General features: G+C 44.9%; 1 protein-coding gene across 6 annotated transcripts in view; it reads right to left on the bottom strand.

The window, feature by feature from the left end:
- Positions 1-482: 482 nt before the first annotated feature.
- Positions 483-14,339, bottom strand: part of SF1 (splicing factor 1) — a 33,062-nt gene continuing 19,205 nt past the window's right edge. For 3 of the 6 annotated variants that reach the window (XM_060758334.2, XM_067472534.1, XM_067472533.1), the window contains exons 7-13: positions 13,920-14,035; positions 13,723-13,830; positions 10,862-11,042; positions 7,829-8,153; positions 5,075-5,131; positions 4,821-4,979; positions 483-1,591 (exon numbers count right to left, since the gene is read on the bottom strand). In XM_060758334.2, coding sequence (XP_060614317.2) covers positions 1,257-1,591; positions 4,821-4,979; positions 5,075-5,131; positions 7,829-8,153; positions 10,862-11,042; positions 13,723-13,830; positions 13,920-14,035 — 1,281 coding nt within the window. In that variant the 3' untranslated portion in view covers positions 483-1,256. Of the gene's footprint in view, positions 1,592-4,816; positions 4,980-5,074; positions 5,132-7,828; positions 8,154-10,861; positions 11,043-13,722; positions 13,831-13,919; positions 14,036-14,339 lie in introns of all 6 variants that reach the window. The other 3 variants (XM_067472531.1, XM_067472530.1, XM_067472532.1) reach the window with 3 other exon arrangements.

The following is a 14,339-nucleotide window of genomic DNA, read 5'->3' on the forward strand; positions in this document are numbered from 1 at the left end:
CAACACAGAATCATAGAATCAAAGAGTTGGAAGAGACCTCATGGGCCATCCAGTCCAACCCCATTCTGCCAAGAAGCAGGAATATTGCATTCAAAGCACCCCTGACAGATGGCCATCCAGCCTCTGCTTAAAAGCTTCCAAAGAAGGAGCCTCCACCACACTCCGGGGCAGAGAGTTCCACTGCTGAACGGCTCTCACAGTCAGGAAGTTTTTTCTCATGTTCAGATGGAATCTCCTCTCTTGTAGTTTGAAGCCATTGTTCCGCGTCCTAGTCTCCAAGGAAGCAGAAAACAAGCTTGCTCCCTCCTCCTCCCTGTGGCTTCCTCTCACATATTTATACATGGCTATCATATCCCCTCTCAGCCTTCTCTTCTTCAGGCTAAACATGCCCAGCTCCTTAAGCCGCTCCTCATAGGAATCTCCTGTTCAGATGGAATCTCCTCTCAAAAGGCGTCCTTTCAATGAACGGGACCCACAAGGACTATTTTAAAAGCCGCGTTTAATGGGAACCTCCCCTTGACTGAAATTTTATTTTTTTATACACACACAGAGGGGAAAAAAAAAACCACCCCGCAATTAAGAAAATGGTTACAGGAGACTGAATGAAGCATTGTACATACATACGCACATCATCGTCGACAAGAAAAAAATATCATTCAATCCATTAGGGATGGAGGGCACCCCCAACCACAAAAATAAAAAAGAGAGGGGGGGGATTTTCTAAGCGTCAACAAACCGAGATGCCCTCTCCCAGGCGTCAACAAACCAAGATGGCGTCCATCTTTAATTATTCAATGGGACGGGGAGGGTTAAAGTCTCAAAAAGAAGGGAAGTCTAAGAAGGGGAGGAAAGAAATAAAGAAATAAAAGACCAACTGGTTAAGCCCAGCTCGGGGGTGGCGCGCGGGATCTCAATTCCGGGGCGCAACTACAAAATAAACCCCTTTGCTCTGCTGTGAAACAATGGAGGACGACACCGGCGGCATGAAATGAGCGCCTCGAGGTTAAAAATCTAGATCGACCAAAGCAGGGCACGTCACAGAAGCCGGAGACCCCATTACTCTTGGTAAATGAAGATGGGGTGACCCCCAGCTGGCAGTGGGGAGTGAGCGTTTGCGTCCCCGTCGGGAAAATAGCCTCTGCTATTGCCGTCAAAATAGGAAATGGGACAAGGGGATATCACAACCCCCCCCCCCCCCGCCCTCCCACACGATTCCCGGTGGGAAACACAACTGGATAGGTGTCGAAACCCGTCGGTCAGTTCTGTGGCGGGGGCGGCGGGGGAGCGGGGGGCATGCCGAAGGGCGGCAAAGTGGGCACCCCGACCCCCATCATGGTCACGAAGTTAGAAGGGTCCATGGGGGGAGGGGGAGGGGGAGGAGCGTACATCATGCCCCCGGAGCCAGGCGGCGGGGGTGGGGGAGGCGGCGGGGCCCCGGGGGGCAGCGGAGGCTGGACCCCGGGAGGCAAAGGCACCATGGAGGGGCTGCCGGGCATCTGCGGGGCCCCCGTAGAAGCCGCCACCGCCGCCTGCTGCTGCTGCCATGGAGGGATGGCCCCGGTGCCAGCGCTCGTGGTGGTGGTCGTCGTATCTAGGGCAGGAAACAGAGCGAGAGGTCACCCCCAGGGATTGGAGCCCAAGGGCCCCAAGTCCCAACCCAGAAAGCAAGCAGGCAAACAAGGAGGGCCTTCCCAAAGAGGGTTTCATAGAGCAAGGCGTCAGAAATATCCCAAATTAACTAGGTATTTTTAATTACAAAAATGTGAGTCAAGCACTCAAAGGGATATGTAGAACTCAGTAAAATCTGCCATTTTATATAAGCAGATGTGCCTGTAGCTTAGTAGCAGTCAGTTTGAGGTAAACCTCAGTGGGAGAAAGGCCTTAGTCTGTGAGAAGGCTTCACAGTGTGAGGTAGATTTCAGTCTATGAGAAGGTCCTTCTTTATCTCCTTCCCTCCTTCTTTCACTCCTCTCCCCCCTTCTCTCCTTCCTTCCTTCTCTATCCTTCTTTATCTCCTTCTCTTCTTCTTTCCCCCTTCTCTCCTTCCTTCCTTCTCTACCCTTCTTTCTTCCCTTCTCTCCCTCTTTCCTTCCTTCTCTACTCTTCTTTCCTTCATCTCCTTCCCTCCTTTTATCCTTCCTTCCTTCCTTCTCTACCCTTCTTTCTTTCATTCTCTCCTTCCCTCTTTCTCTCCCTCCTTCCTTCCTTCTCTACCCTTCTTTCCTTCTTTATCTCCTTCCCTCCTCCTTTCACTCCTTCTCTCCTTCCTTCCTTCCCTACACTTCTTTCTTTCCTTCTCTCCTTCCCTCTTTCTCTCCCTCTCCTTCCTTCTCTACCCTTCTTTCCTTCCTTATCTCCTTCTCTCCTTCTTTCCCCTTCTATCCTTCTTTCCTTCCCTCTTTCTCTCCTTCCTTCTCTACTCCTTTCCTTCTTTATCTCCTTCCCTCCTTTTATCCTTCCTTCCTTCCTTCTCTACCCTTCGTTCTTTCTTTCCTTCTCTCCTTCCCTCTTTCTCCCCCTCTTTCCTTCCTTCCCTACCCTCCTTTCCTTCTTTATCTCCTTCCCTCCTTCTTTCACTCCTTCTCTCCTTCCTTCCTTCCCTTCCCTACCCTTCTTTCTTTCCTTCCCTCTTTCTCTCCCTCTGCTTCTCTACCCTTCTTTCCTTCTTTATCTCCTTCCCTCCTTCTTTCACTCCTTCTCTCCCCTTCCTTCCCAAAGAGTGTTTCATAGAGCAAGACGTCAGAAATATCCCAAATTAACTAGGTATTTTGAATTACAAAAATGTGAGTCAAGCACTGAAAGGGATATATACTGTATATTGAATTCAGTAAAATCTGCCATTCTATATAAGCAGATGTGCCTGTAGCAGTTAGTTTGAGGTAAATCTCAGTGAGAGAAAGGCCTTAGTCTGTGAGAAGGCCTCACAGTGTGAGGTAGGTTTCAGTCTATAAGATCCTTCTTTATCTCCTTCCCTCCTTCTTTCACTCCTCTCCCCCTTCTCTCCTTCCTTCCTTCTCTACCCTTCTTTCTTTCCTTCCCTCCCCCCTCTCCTTCCTTCCTTCTCTACCCTTTCTCTCCTTCCCTTTCTCTCCCTCTCTCCTTCCTTCCTTCTCTACCCTTCTTTCCTTCTTTATCTCCTTCCCTCCTTTCACTCCTTCTCTCCCTCTTTCTCCTTCCTTCCTTCTCTACCCTTCTTTCCTTCTTTATCTCCTTCCCTCCTTTCACTCCTTCTCTCTCCTTCCCTTTCTCTCCCTCTTTCTCCTTCCTTCCTTCTCTACCCTTCTTTCCTTCTTTATCTCCTTCCCTCCTTTCACTCCTTCTCTCCCCCTTCTCTCCTTCTTTCCCTCTTTCTCCTTCCTTCCTTCTCTACCCTTCTTTATCTCCTTCCCTCCTTCTTTCACTCCTTCTCTCCTTCCTTGCTTCCCTACCCCTTTCTTTCCTTCTCTCCTTCCGTCTTTCTCTCCCTCTCTCTCCTTCCTTCTCTCCCCTTCTTTATCTCCTTCCCTCCCCTTCTCTCCTTCCTTCCATCCCTAACCTTCTTTCTTTCCTTCTCTCCTTCCCTCTTTCTCTTCCTCTTTCTCCTTCCTTCCTTCTCTACCCTTCTTTCCTTCTTTATCTCCTTCCCTCCTTCTTTCCCTTCTATCCTTCCTTCCTTCTCTACCATTCTTTCTTTCCTTCTCTCCTTCCCTTTCTCTCCCTCCCACCTTCCTTCCTTCTCTCCCCTTCATTCCTTCTTTCACTCCTTCTCTCCCCTTCATTCCTTCTTTCACTCCTTCTCTCCCCTCTCCTTCCTTCCTTCTCTCCCCTTCATTCCTTCTTTCACTCCTCTCCCCTCTCCTTCCTTCCTTCTCTACCCTTCTTTCTTTCCTTCTCTCCTTCCCTCTCCTTCCTTCCTTCTCTACCCTTCTTCCCTTCTTTATTTCCTTCCCTCCTTCTTTCCCCCTCTCCTTCCTTCCTTCTCTAAACTTTTCTTTCATTCTCTCCTTCCCTCTTTCTCTCCCTCTCTCCTTCCTTTCTTCTCTATTCTTCTTTCCTTTATCTCCTTACCTCCTTTCACTCCTTCTCTCCCCCTTCTCTCCTTCCTTCCTTCTCTACCCTTCTTTTTTCCCTTCATTCTCTCCTTCTATCCCTCCTTCCTTCTCTACCTTTCTTTCATTCTCCCCTTCCCTCCTTCTTTCTCTTCTTCTCTCCCTTCTTCTCTCCTCCCACCCTCCTTTCTGTGTATGTTTTGTGTGTGTATAAGCAAATATGAGTATATATATGTGTGTGTTTGTGTATGTATGTATGTGTGTGTGTGTGTGTGTGTGTATATATATATATATATATATACACACACACCCACACACCCACACACACACACAGAGTTTTGTAGTGGTTTTTTTTGGCTTTTTAAGTCCCTTCTGCTGTATTTTCCAATGTTTTTCTGAGTGACGGTCACTTGTTGGCCTGAGAGGTGTCTTGTGTCCAAATTTGGTGTCCATTCATCCAGTGGTTTTTGAGTTCTGTGAATCCCACAAACGAACATGACATTTTTATTTATAGAGAAGATGCTCTGGATATTATACTTTCTCCTTTCTTTGTGTTTGTTCTGACATCCAGTAAATATTCTGGGACATTGTATAGTAACAGCGGGAGCTCACCCCACTCCCTGGATTCCAACCGCCAACCATTCAGTCAGCAAGTTCAGCAGCTCAGCGGTTTAACCCGCTGCGCCACCAAGATGTGCCCAGGCCCAATTTTGGCCAGAAAAAGATGTATCTCGAAGCCACCCCCTTGCCCCAGAGTGCGTAGAAGGGAGTAAAAGAAGTGCTCTTACTCACTTTGCTGCCATGGCAAGGGAGTACTGCTGCTGGGGGGCGGGGGCGGAGGCTGTTGCTGCTGCTGCCATGGGGGGAGAGGACCAGAAGGAGGCGGAGGAGGCTGGCCACCGGGAGGCGGGGGCGGAGGGGGCATCATACCCATCGGAGGCGGCATCATACCTGCCAAGGACACAAAAGACATTAAGCAGAGCCCAAGAGGGTCTCGGCCCTGCTCTTCGTCCCCACCTCCCACCCCACACACACACACTACTCACCTTTTCCTTGGAGGCGATAGACCCCAGAGCCCACTGGCGCATTGCCCAGGTACTGATCTTAAGGGAATGAGAGACCATAGCCTTAGCAACGGTTGGAAGAACTTGGCCCAAGATCCCTCTTTATCAAGCCAGCCACCAACAAAAGAGACTGAAAGGACTGTCTCCAGAGTGCGGACAACGAAACCCCTCCACTTTAATATATTGTCGAAGTGTCAAATTACTGGGTTGCTGTATGTTTTCTGGGCTGTCTAGCCATGTTCTAGAACAGTGGTTCTCAACCTGGGGTCCCCAGATGTTTTGAGCCTACAACTCCCAGAAATCCCAGCCAGTTTACCAGTTGTTAGGATTTCTGGGAGTTGTAGGCCAAAAACATCTGGGGACCCCAGGTTGAGAACCACTGTTCTAGAAGCATTCTCTCCTCACGTTTCACCCACATCTACAAGAAGCACTGCCTGAACATCAAACAAAAAGTGGGTGCTAGAAACAATATCATACGAAAGCTGACTGGCACAACCTGGGGATCACAACCAGATACAGTGAAGACATCTGCCCTTGCGCTATGCTACTCTGCTGCTGAGTATGCATGCCCAGTGTGGAACACATCTCACCACACTAAAACAGTGGATGTGGCTCTTAATGAGACATGCCGCATTATCACGGGGTGTCTGCGCCCCACACCACTGGAGAAATTACACTGCTTAGCCGGTATTGCACCACCTGACATCCGCCGGGAAGTAGCAGCCAATAGTGAAAGGACCAAGGCAGAGACATCTCCAGCTCATCCCCTGTTTCGGTATCAGCCAGCACGTCAACGACTTAAATCAAGAAATAGTTTTCTTAGATCTACAGAGACACTGGCTGGAACACCTCAGCAAGCGAGAGTCCAAAAGTGGCAGGCCCAAACCCAGCACCTCAATTCATGGCTGATACCAGATGAGAGACTCCCTTCAGGGCACACAGAAGACTGGGCAACGTGGAAGGTGCTGAACAGACTGCGCTCTGGTACCATGAGATGCAGAGCCAACCTTCAGAAATGGGGCTACAAAGTGGAATCCTCGACATGCGAGTGCGGAGAAGAGAAAACCACTGACCACCTGCTGCCATGCAACCTGAGCCCTGCCACATGCACCATGGAGGACCTTCTTGCAGCAACACCAGAAGCACTCCAAGTGGCCAGATACTGGTCAAAGGACATTTAATCAACTACCGAACTCACAAATTTTGTATTCTGTATTTTTGTATTTTGTCTGTTTGTTTGCTTTGTTCTGTTAGAAATGTAATATAATTGACTGGTTGCTGATGACTCGATAAATAAATAGCATAGAGTGTAGACTAGGGGTCCTCAAACTAGGTCTACACTCTACATTTACCCTGTTGGTTCTCTTGGACATCTCAGCGGCTTTCGATACCATTGACCATGTTATCCTTCTGGGACGACTCTCCGGGATGGGCCTTGGAGGTACGGCTTTGTCGTGGCTCGGGCCTTCCTGAAGGGTCGATCCCAGATGGTGAAGCTGGGAGACGCCTGCTCAGACCTGTGGGGTCCCACAAGTTTCCATTCTGTCTCCCATGCTTTTTAACATCTACATCTTCCTCTCTGTTGTTTTGCGGTTGGAATTTTAGAGTTTTTCAATACTGGTAGCCAGAGATACCACTGAAATCCACGAGCAGGTGGGCAATTTCAACAGCAAGGAGGGAACCATGAAAATGAACAAAATCTGGTTACCAGTATTAAAAAAAACTCTAAAATCAGGACAGTAAATAAAGAGGAGCACTCAAAAAAATTTCAGACAAGAATCAATCAGGGGGCCCCAGCAAAGGGTTCTCCCAGGCAGGAAGCAGCCAAGCCTGAAGCAGCAAGGCTGTTCAATAATAATAATAACAATAATAATAATAATGTTCTCCCAGGCAGGAAGCAGCCAAGCCTGAAGCAGCAAGGCTGTTCAATAACAACAACAACAACAACAACAACAACAACAACAATAATGTTCTCCCAGGCAGGAAGCAGCCAAGCCAGAAGCAGCAAGGCTGTTCAATAATAATAATAATAATAATAATAATAATAATAAGCCTTTATTTATACCCTGCTACCATTTCCCACAGGACTCGGTGCGGCTTACAAGAGGCAGAGCCCAAATACATCAGAAACAAAAAACACAGCAACTAACAATACAACAATAAATAACTCATAGCAAAGCAAAACAATTAACAAAAATATCACAACGCATTTAAAAACCTGTGGCAGGGCCAAATGTAATAATTATTTTTTTTAAAAACGCTGGGCATATCCAGTTGAAATAGGATGCTAATCAATGCTAATCAAGGTGATCAATTGCAACATTCACACTTGCCTCAAGCAGACAAAGAGTTCTTTCTCCCACCCTGGACATTCCAGATATATAAACCACACTTGCCTAGTTTTCAAGGTAAATAGTAAATAGTAATAGTAACTTGCCTCCAAAAGACAAAAGTTCTTTCACCCAATCTGGACATTTTTCTACAGATACATAAACCCCACTTGCAGAGTTTCTAACAGACCTCACAACCTCTGAGGATGCCTGCCATAGATGCAGGCGAAACGTCAGGAGAGAATGCTTCTAGAACATGGCCATACAGCCCGGAAAACTCACGGCAACCCCTCCACTTTATGTTGGCACTCAAGTCACAGCTTAAAGTCCACCCTAGGCCGGCTTCTCCTCACTTCCCTCCCACACCAAGGAAAAGGACCCCCATAATATTCCGGATTGCACTCACCCATGTGGTGGGGGCCAGGAGGGCCATGAGGATGTGGTCCCTGGTTCATTGGCGGGTTGTGAGGCTGCATCCACGGCGGAGGGCCGTTGGGGTTGTGCTGCATTGGATGGCCTCCGTGCCCCCCCATATTGGACATGGGATGAGGGAAGTTGTGAGGGCCACTAGGCCCGGAAGGCCCTCCTCCTCCTCCTCCACCGCCACCACCACCACCGCTGCCACCGCCTCCTCCTCCTCCACCACCACCGCCGCCACCACCACCACCGCCATGCATGCTGTGGAAAGGCCGGTTCTCAGAGGGGCCAGAATTCATCCACGGTGGACGGTTCTAAGGGGAAATTGTCAGAAACATTAAAAATTAACTAGGCATTTTTAATTACAAAAATGTGAGCCAAGCATTGAAAGGGTTAAATTGATGCAATGTCTCAGCAAAAGTTCTATATAAGCAGGAGTGTCTGAAGTTTAGTAGCCATCAGCCTGAGGTAAACCTCAGTGGGAGAAAGGTCTCAGTCTGTGAGAAGGCCTCTCAGTGTGAGAAAACCTTAGAGAAGGCCTCACAATGTAGGGTAGGTGTAAGGTAAGGCTTAGTTTGTGAGAGAAGGCCTCACAATGTGAGGAAGGCCTTGGTCTGTGAGAGAAGGCCTCTCAGTGTGAGGAAACCTTAGAGAATGACTCACAGTGTGAGGAAAGCCTTAGTATGTGAGAGAAGGCCTCGCAGTGTAAGGTAAAGCTTGGTTTGTGAGAGAAGGCCTCACAGTGTGAGGAAGGCCTTAGTCTGTGAGAGAAGGCCTCACACAGTGAGGAAGGCCTTAGTCTGTGAGAGAAGGCCTCACACAGTGAGGAAGGCCTTGGTCTGTGAGAGAAGGCCTCACAGTGTGAGGAAGGCCTTGGTCTGTGAGAGAAGGCCTCACAGTGTGAGGAAGGCCTTGGTCTGTGAGAGAAGGCCTCACAGTGTGAGAAAGGCCTTGGTCTGTGAGAGAAGGCCTCACAGTGTGAGAAAGGCCTTGGTCTGTGAGAGAAGGCCTCACAGTGTGAGGTAGGCCTTAAGTTTTGTGAGAGAAGCCCTAGAGTGGATCTACACTGTAGAAGTAAATGCAATGTAACACCATTTGAATTGCCATGGCCCGATGCGATAGAACAGGTATGGGAAAACCCAGGCTCAGTGGCCAGATGCGGCCCCTTGGGCTCTTTTCTCAGGCCCTCCTCTCTCTCACCATCTTATCCTCCCTTCCTTCTCTCTTTCCTTTCTCCTTCCTTCCCTCCCTTCCTCCTTCCCTTTCACCCTTTCTTCCTTCTCTTTTTCCTTACTCCTTCTCTTCCTTCCATCCTCCCACCCTTTCATCCTTCCTTCCCTCTTTCCTCCCTCCTTCACTTCCATCGTTCCCATCCTTCCTTTCATCCTTCCTTCCTTCTCTCTTTCCTTTCTCTTTCCCTCCATCCCTTCTTCCTTCTCTTTCATCCTTCCTTCTCTTTTCCTTCCTCCTTCTCATCCTTCCTTCCTTCCCTCTTTCACTTCCATCCTTCCCATCCTCCCTTTCATCCTTCCTTCCCTCTTTCCCTCCCTCTCCTTTTTTCTCCCACCCTTCTTCCTTCTCTTTCATCCTTTCATCTTTCCTTCCTTCTCTTTTTCCTTCCTCCTTCTCATCCTTCCTTCCTTCCCCTTTTCCTCCCTTTCTCTTTCACCTTCCATTCCTCCCTTTCATCCTTCTTTCCTTCTCTCCTCTTATTCCTACCCTCCCTCCCCTTATTTTTCTCCCTCCCTTCTTCCTTCTCTTTTTCCTTCCTCCTTCTCATCCTTCCTTCCTTCCCTCTTTCCTCCCTCCCTCTTTCACCTTCCATCCTTCCTTTCCCTCTTTCCTTTCTCCTTCCCTTTCTCCCTTCCATTTCCAGGCATCCAGTCCTCCTAGCACTGAGTGCTAGCATGCAGCCCACAAGTCAGAAAGTTTGCCCATGCCTGCTATAGAATCAGGGAAGTTGTAGTTCTGCAAGGTATTTAGCCTTCTCTACCAAGAAGTGCTGGTGTGTCACCAAGCTACAACTTCCAGAATTCCATTCTTTCTTGCGTAGATGCACCCCTAGTCATGCATTTTCAGGTACATATCTTACTACTCCCGTGATGGCGAACCTATGACACGCGTGTCAGTACTGACACGCATAGCCATTTCTACTGACACGCGCCCGCCGGATATTATTTATTTATTTTATGCCATTAAAAAAATAAATAGGAAAGAAATTGTTATTTTGCAATGTTACCTAAATATTAAGGAGTTTCATATTTAAACTGAATGATAAATACTATTACTTTGCTATATTATTCAAATATTAAAATGCATTAAATTAAATGTCAAATTTAAAAATATTTAATTATTATTAATATTTAGCTAACATTGCAAAATAATATTGGTTTATTTAATTATTAAGTAAACGAATATTATTTTGCATTGTTTCCTAAATATTAAGAAGTTACATAATACTTTGCTATATTACTCAAATATTTCAGAATGCCTTAAATGAAATGGTAAATTGAATTTTAATTTGACATTTAATTTAATGCATTTTAAATATTTTTAATATATGCCATATGCCTTTAATGAAATGGTAAATTAAATATCAAAATATTATTTTGCAATGTTACTTTATTGTTATTGCATTATTATTATTAGAAATACATTAAATAGCATATTAAATGCTAGAAATGCATTTAAATTAAATTAAAAATAAATAATATTTTGTTGGGTTTTTAAAGTTATATTTTTATTAAACACTCCAAAAAGGATATTATTTTCATAAAGAGAGGTAGAACAACATGGTAAGAGAGAAAGTGGGAATTACAATTATATATTTTTTGTTATTTAAACTAAATATTGCGAAATTATGGTGTTTTTCTTGAAGTGACACACCACCTGAATTATGCTCGGTTTTTTAGTGAATTTTGACACATCACGCTCAAAAGGTTGCCCATCACTGTACTACTCCCTAACATGACCATCAATCTACCCTCAGACATTCCAATTGCAAAAGATGCCCATGACTCACAGGTGGTGGCTGGCTATTTCCGGGCCCCGATGGTCTGGGACCGCTTGGCAAGGGTGGGTTGGAGGGTCCAGAAGATGACCCGACAGAGGAAGGGACAGGAGCTTCTCCCAGCTCAGCCATCAGAGACAAATACTCCTTGTCCATCCGTGCCTTGTCTTGTGCCGACTGGGGATCCCCAGGCCTGAAATGAGAGAGGCAACATTCATGTCCGGTCTGTGGAACAAGGTATTAATGAAGAGCTGGGGAATATATGGCTACCCAGCTATTGCTGAGCTGCACCTCCTGAAGGTACTGTCAATAATAATAATAATAATAATAATAATAATAATAATAATGTGTTTTGTGTCAGTAAAATAATACTAATAATATAAATAAATAAAATGTAATGTTCATTTGTGGGATTCACAGAACTCAAAAACCACTGGATGAATTGACACCAAATTTGGACACAAAACACCTAACAACCCAATGTATGTCCTTCACTCAAAAAAAAATGATTTTGTCATTTGGGAGTTGTAGTTGCTGGGATTTATAGCTCACCTACAATCAAAGAGCATTCTGAACCCCACCAACGATGGAACTGAACCAAACATTATAATACTAGTAATAATAATAATAATAATAATACAATATTATAATTATATATTTACATTACATATAATATTTCAATATAATGCTATAGTGCAATATAGTAATATATAATACTGATATGGTAATATGCTAATAATATAATATATGGTATGAAAATATATCTTGCAAGCCGCCCAATATCCATATTATATATTACTACATTGTACTGCACCATTATATTGTGATATTTTTAGTAATATTACATGTAATATATCTATATATATAAAAATGCTCTGTGCATAATGAGTGCCTTAAAAACAAAAGAACCAATGAACGAAATCACACCAAATTGGGCAATAAAACGTCTCACAACACAAGGAGTGACCATCACTCAAAAAATTATGATTTTGTTATTTGGGAGTTGTAGTTGCTGGGATTTATAGTTCACTTACAATCACAGAGCATTCTGAGGCCCACCAACGATGGAATTGAACCAAACTTGGCACACAGTTCTTCTGTGACCAACAGAAAATACTGGAAGGCTTTGGTGGGCAGTGTCCTTTGGTTTTGGAGTTGTAGTTCACCTACATCCAGAGAGCACTGTGGACTCAAACAATGATGGATCTGGACCAAACTCTTCACAAATACTCAATACGCCCACATGTGGACACTGATGGAGTTTGGGGAAATAGAATCTTGACATTTGGGAGTTGTAGTTGCTGGGATTTGTAGTTCACCTACAATCACAGAGCATTCTGAACCCCACCAACGATAGAATTGGGCCAAACCTCCCACACAGAACCCCCATGTGAGCCACAGCAACGCATGGCAGGGGACAGCTAGTATATACATAAAAGTGTAATGTTCGTTTGTGAGATTAACACAACTCAAAAACCACTGGATGAATTGACATCAAATTTGGACACAAGACACCTATCAGGCCAACAAGTGACCGTCACTCATAAAAACACAGAAAAACACATCAGAAGAGACTTTTAAAAAGCAAAAAAAACCCACCCCAGAATACATTACAACGCATACACAAAACCACATATATACACATATATTCAAATATATACATACACACAAAACACATATACACAGAAAGGGGAAAGGAAGGTAGTAGGAGGGAGAGAAAGAGGGAAATGAGAAGGAGAGAAGGAAAGAAAGAAAGGAAGGTAGAGAAGGAAGGAGAGAAGGAAATAAAAAAGTGAAAGAAGAAAGGGAAGAGAGATGGAAGGAAGGAGAGAAGAAACAAAAGAGAGAAAGAGGGCGAGAGGGAGGGAGGGAAGGAAGGAAGGAAAGAAAGGACGAGAAGGAAGGATAGAACCAAAGAGTGAAGGAAAGGAGGAAAGAAACAGGTAGAGAAGACATCAAATATGGACACAATACACCTCTCAGGCCAACGAGTGACCATCACTCATAAAAACACTAGAAAAAACAGCAGAAGAGACTTAAAAAGCCAAAAAACAAACATTACTTTACAACGTATGCACAAACCACATATATACACATATACACAAACATACAAAAGAGAGAAAGAGGGCGAGAGGGAGAGAGGGAAGGAAGGAAAGAAAGGACGAGAAGGAAGGATAGAACCAAAAAGTGAAGGAAAGGAGGAAAGAAACAGGTAGAGAAAGAAGAAAGAAGAAGGGAAAGAAAAAGAGGGAAGGAAGGAAAGAGGGAGGGAAGGAAGGAGAGAAAGAGGGAGGGAAGGTTGGCCACAGCAACGCATGGCAGGTACAGCTAGTCTATATAAATAAAAATGCAATGTTAGTTTGTGGGATTAACATAACTCAAAAACCACTGGACAAATTGACACCAAATATGGAGACAATACACCTTTCAGGCCAACGAGTGACCATCACTCATAAAAACACTAGAAAAAACAGCAGAAGAGACTTAAAAAGCCAAAAAACAAAATTACTTCACAACCACATATATACACAAACACACATATATACACATATACACAAACATACACACACACACAAAACTCATATACACAGACTGGACCACAGCAACGTGTGGCAGGGGATGGCTAGTAATAATAAAACTTTATTTATATCCCGCCACCATCTCCCCAAAGGGACTCAGGGCAGCTAACAAGAGGCCAATCACAAGTAATTACAATAAGGCAAAACAAAATACATACAAACAGACAACAGCATCAAATAAAATGGTTAACAATAACCAAGTAATGCAATAAAAATAATGACAATAACATAATGACACAAAGTATAAAATGATAGAAGAATTAAACAGTCCAAAGCATCTGAGCCGATGCTTACCGGGCAAACTTGCAATCTGATGCAATGTGGCCAGCTCCTCCACACTTGGTGCACACTGTTGTGTTGGTGATGCTGCGAGTCTCTGTGTTTTGCCATGGGCGCAGAATCCTGGAGGAGAAAGTTGGGAAGGATCATTGGTAGCATGAGACAAGGCCCTTCTTCACACAGGCGACATTTGAGTCTGGCCAGGCACTCACCTGTTGTCATCCTCGCGCAGTGTCCCATTCAGGCGGGCCAACTCCCGCAGCTGCATCTTGCGCAGGTCGTTCTGGTCCTCTGGGGTTTCAATGCCTTGTTTCAGAATGTTCCTTATCTAGAAAAAAAAGGGGGGAGGGGGGAGTATGTGTATTCAGTGTGTAAGTAATGAGGTACCTTCCTATAATAATAATAATAATAATAATAATAATAATAATAATAATAATACTTTATTTATACCCCGCCACCATCTCCCCCTTTTTTGGTATGGGGATATAAGTTGATTTTTTCCAGTCTGATGGCTATTCTTCTGTTTTCCATATCTGCTGGCATATGGCAAGCATCACCTTGACAGCATCATCTTTCAAGATTTTAAGCAGTTCAGCTGGGATCCCGTCATCTTCTGCAATGTTTCTTAAGGC

Source organism: Anolis sagrei, chromosome 12, assembly GCF_037176765.1.
Source record: "Anolis sagrei isolate rAnoSag1 chromosome 12, rAnoSag1.mat, whole genome shotgun sequence".
Classification (NCBI taxonomy): Eukaryota; Metazoa; Chordata; class Lepidosauria; order Squamata; family Dactyloidae; genus Anolis; species Anolis sagrei.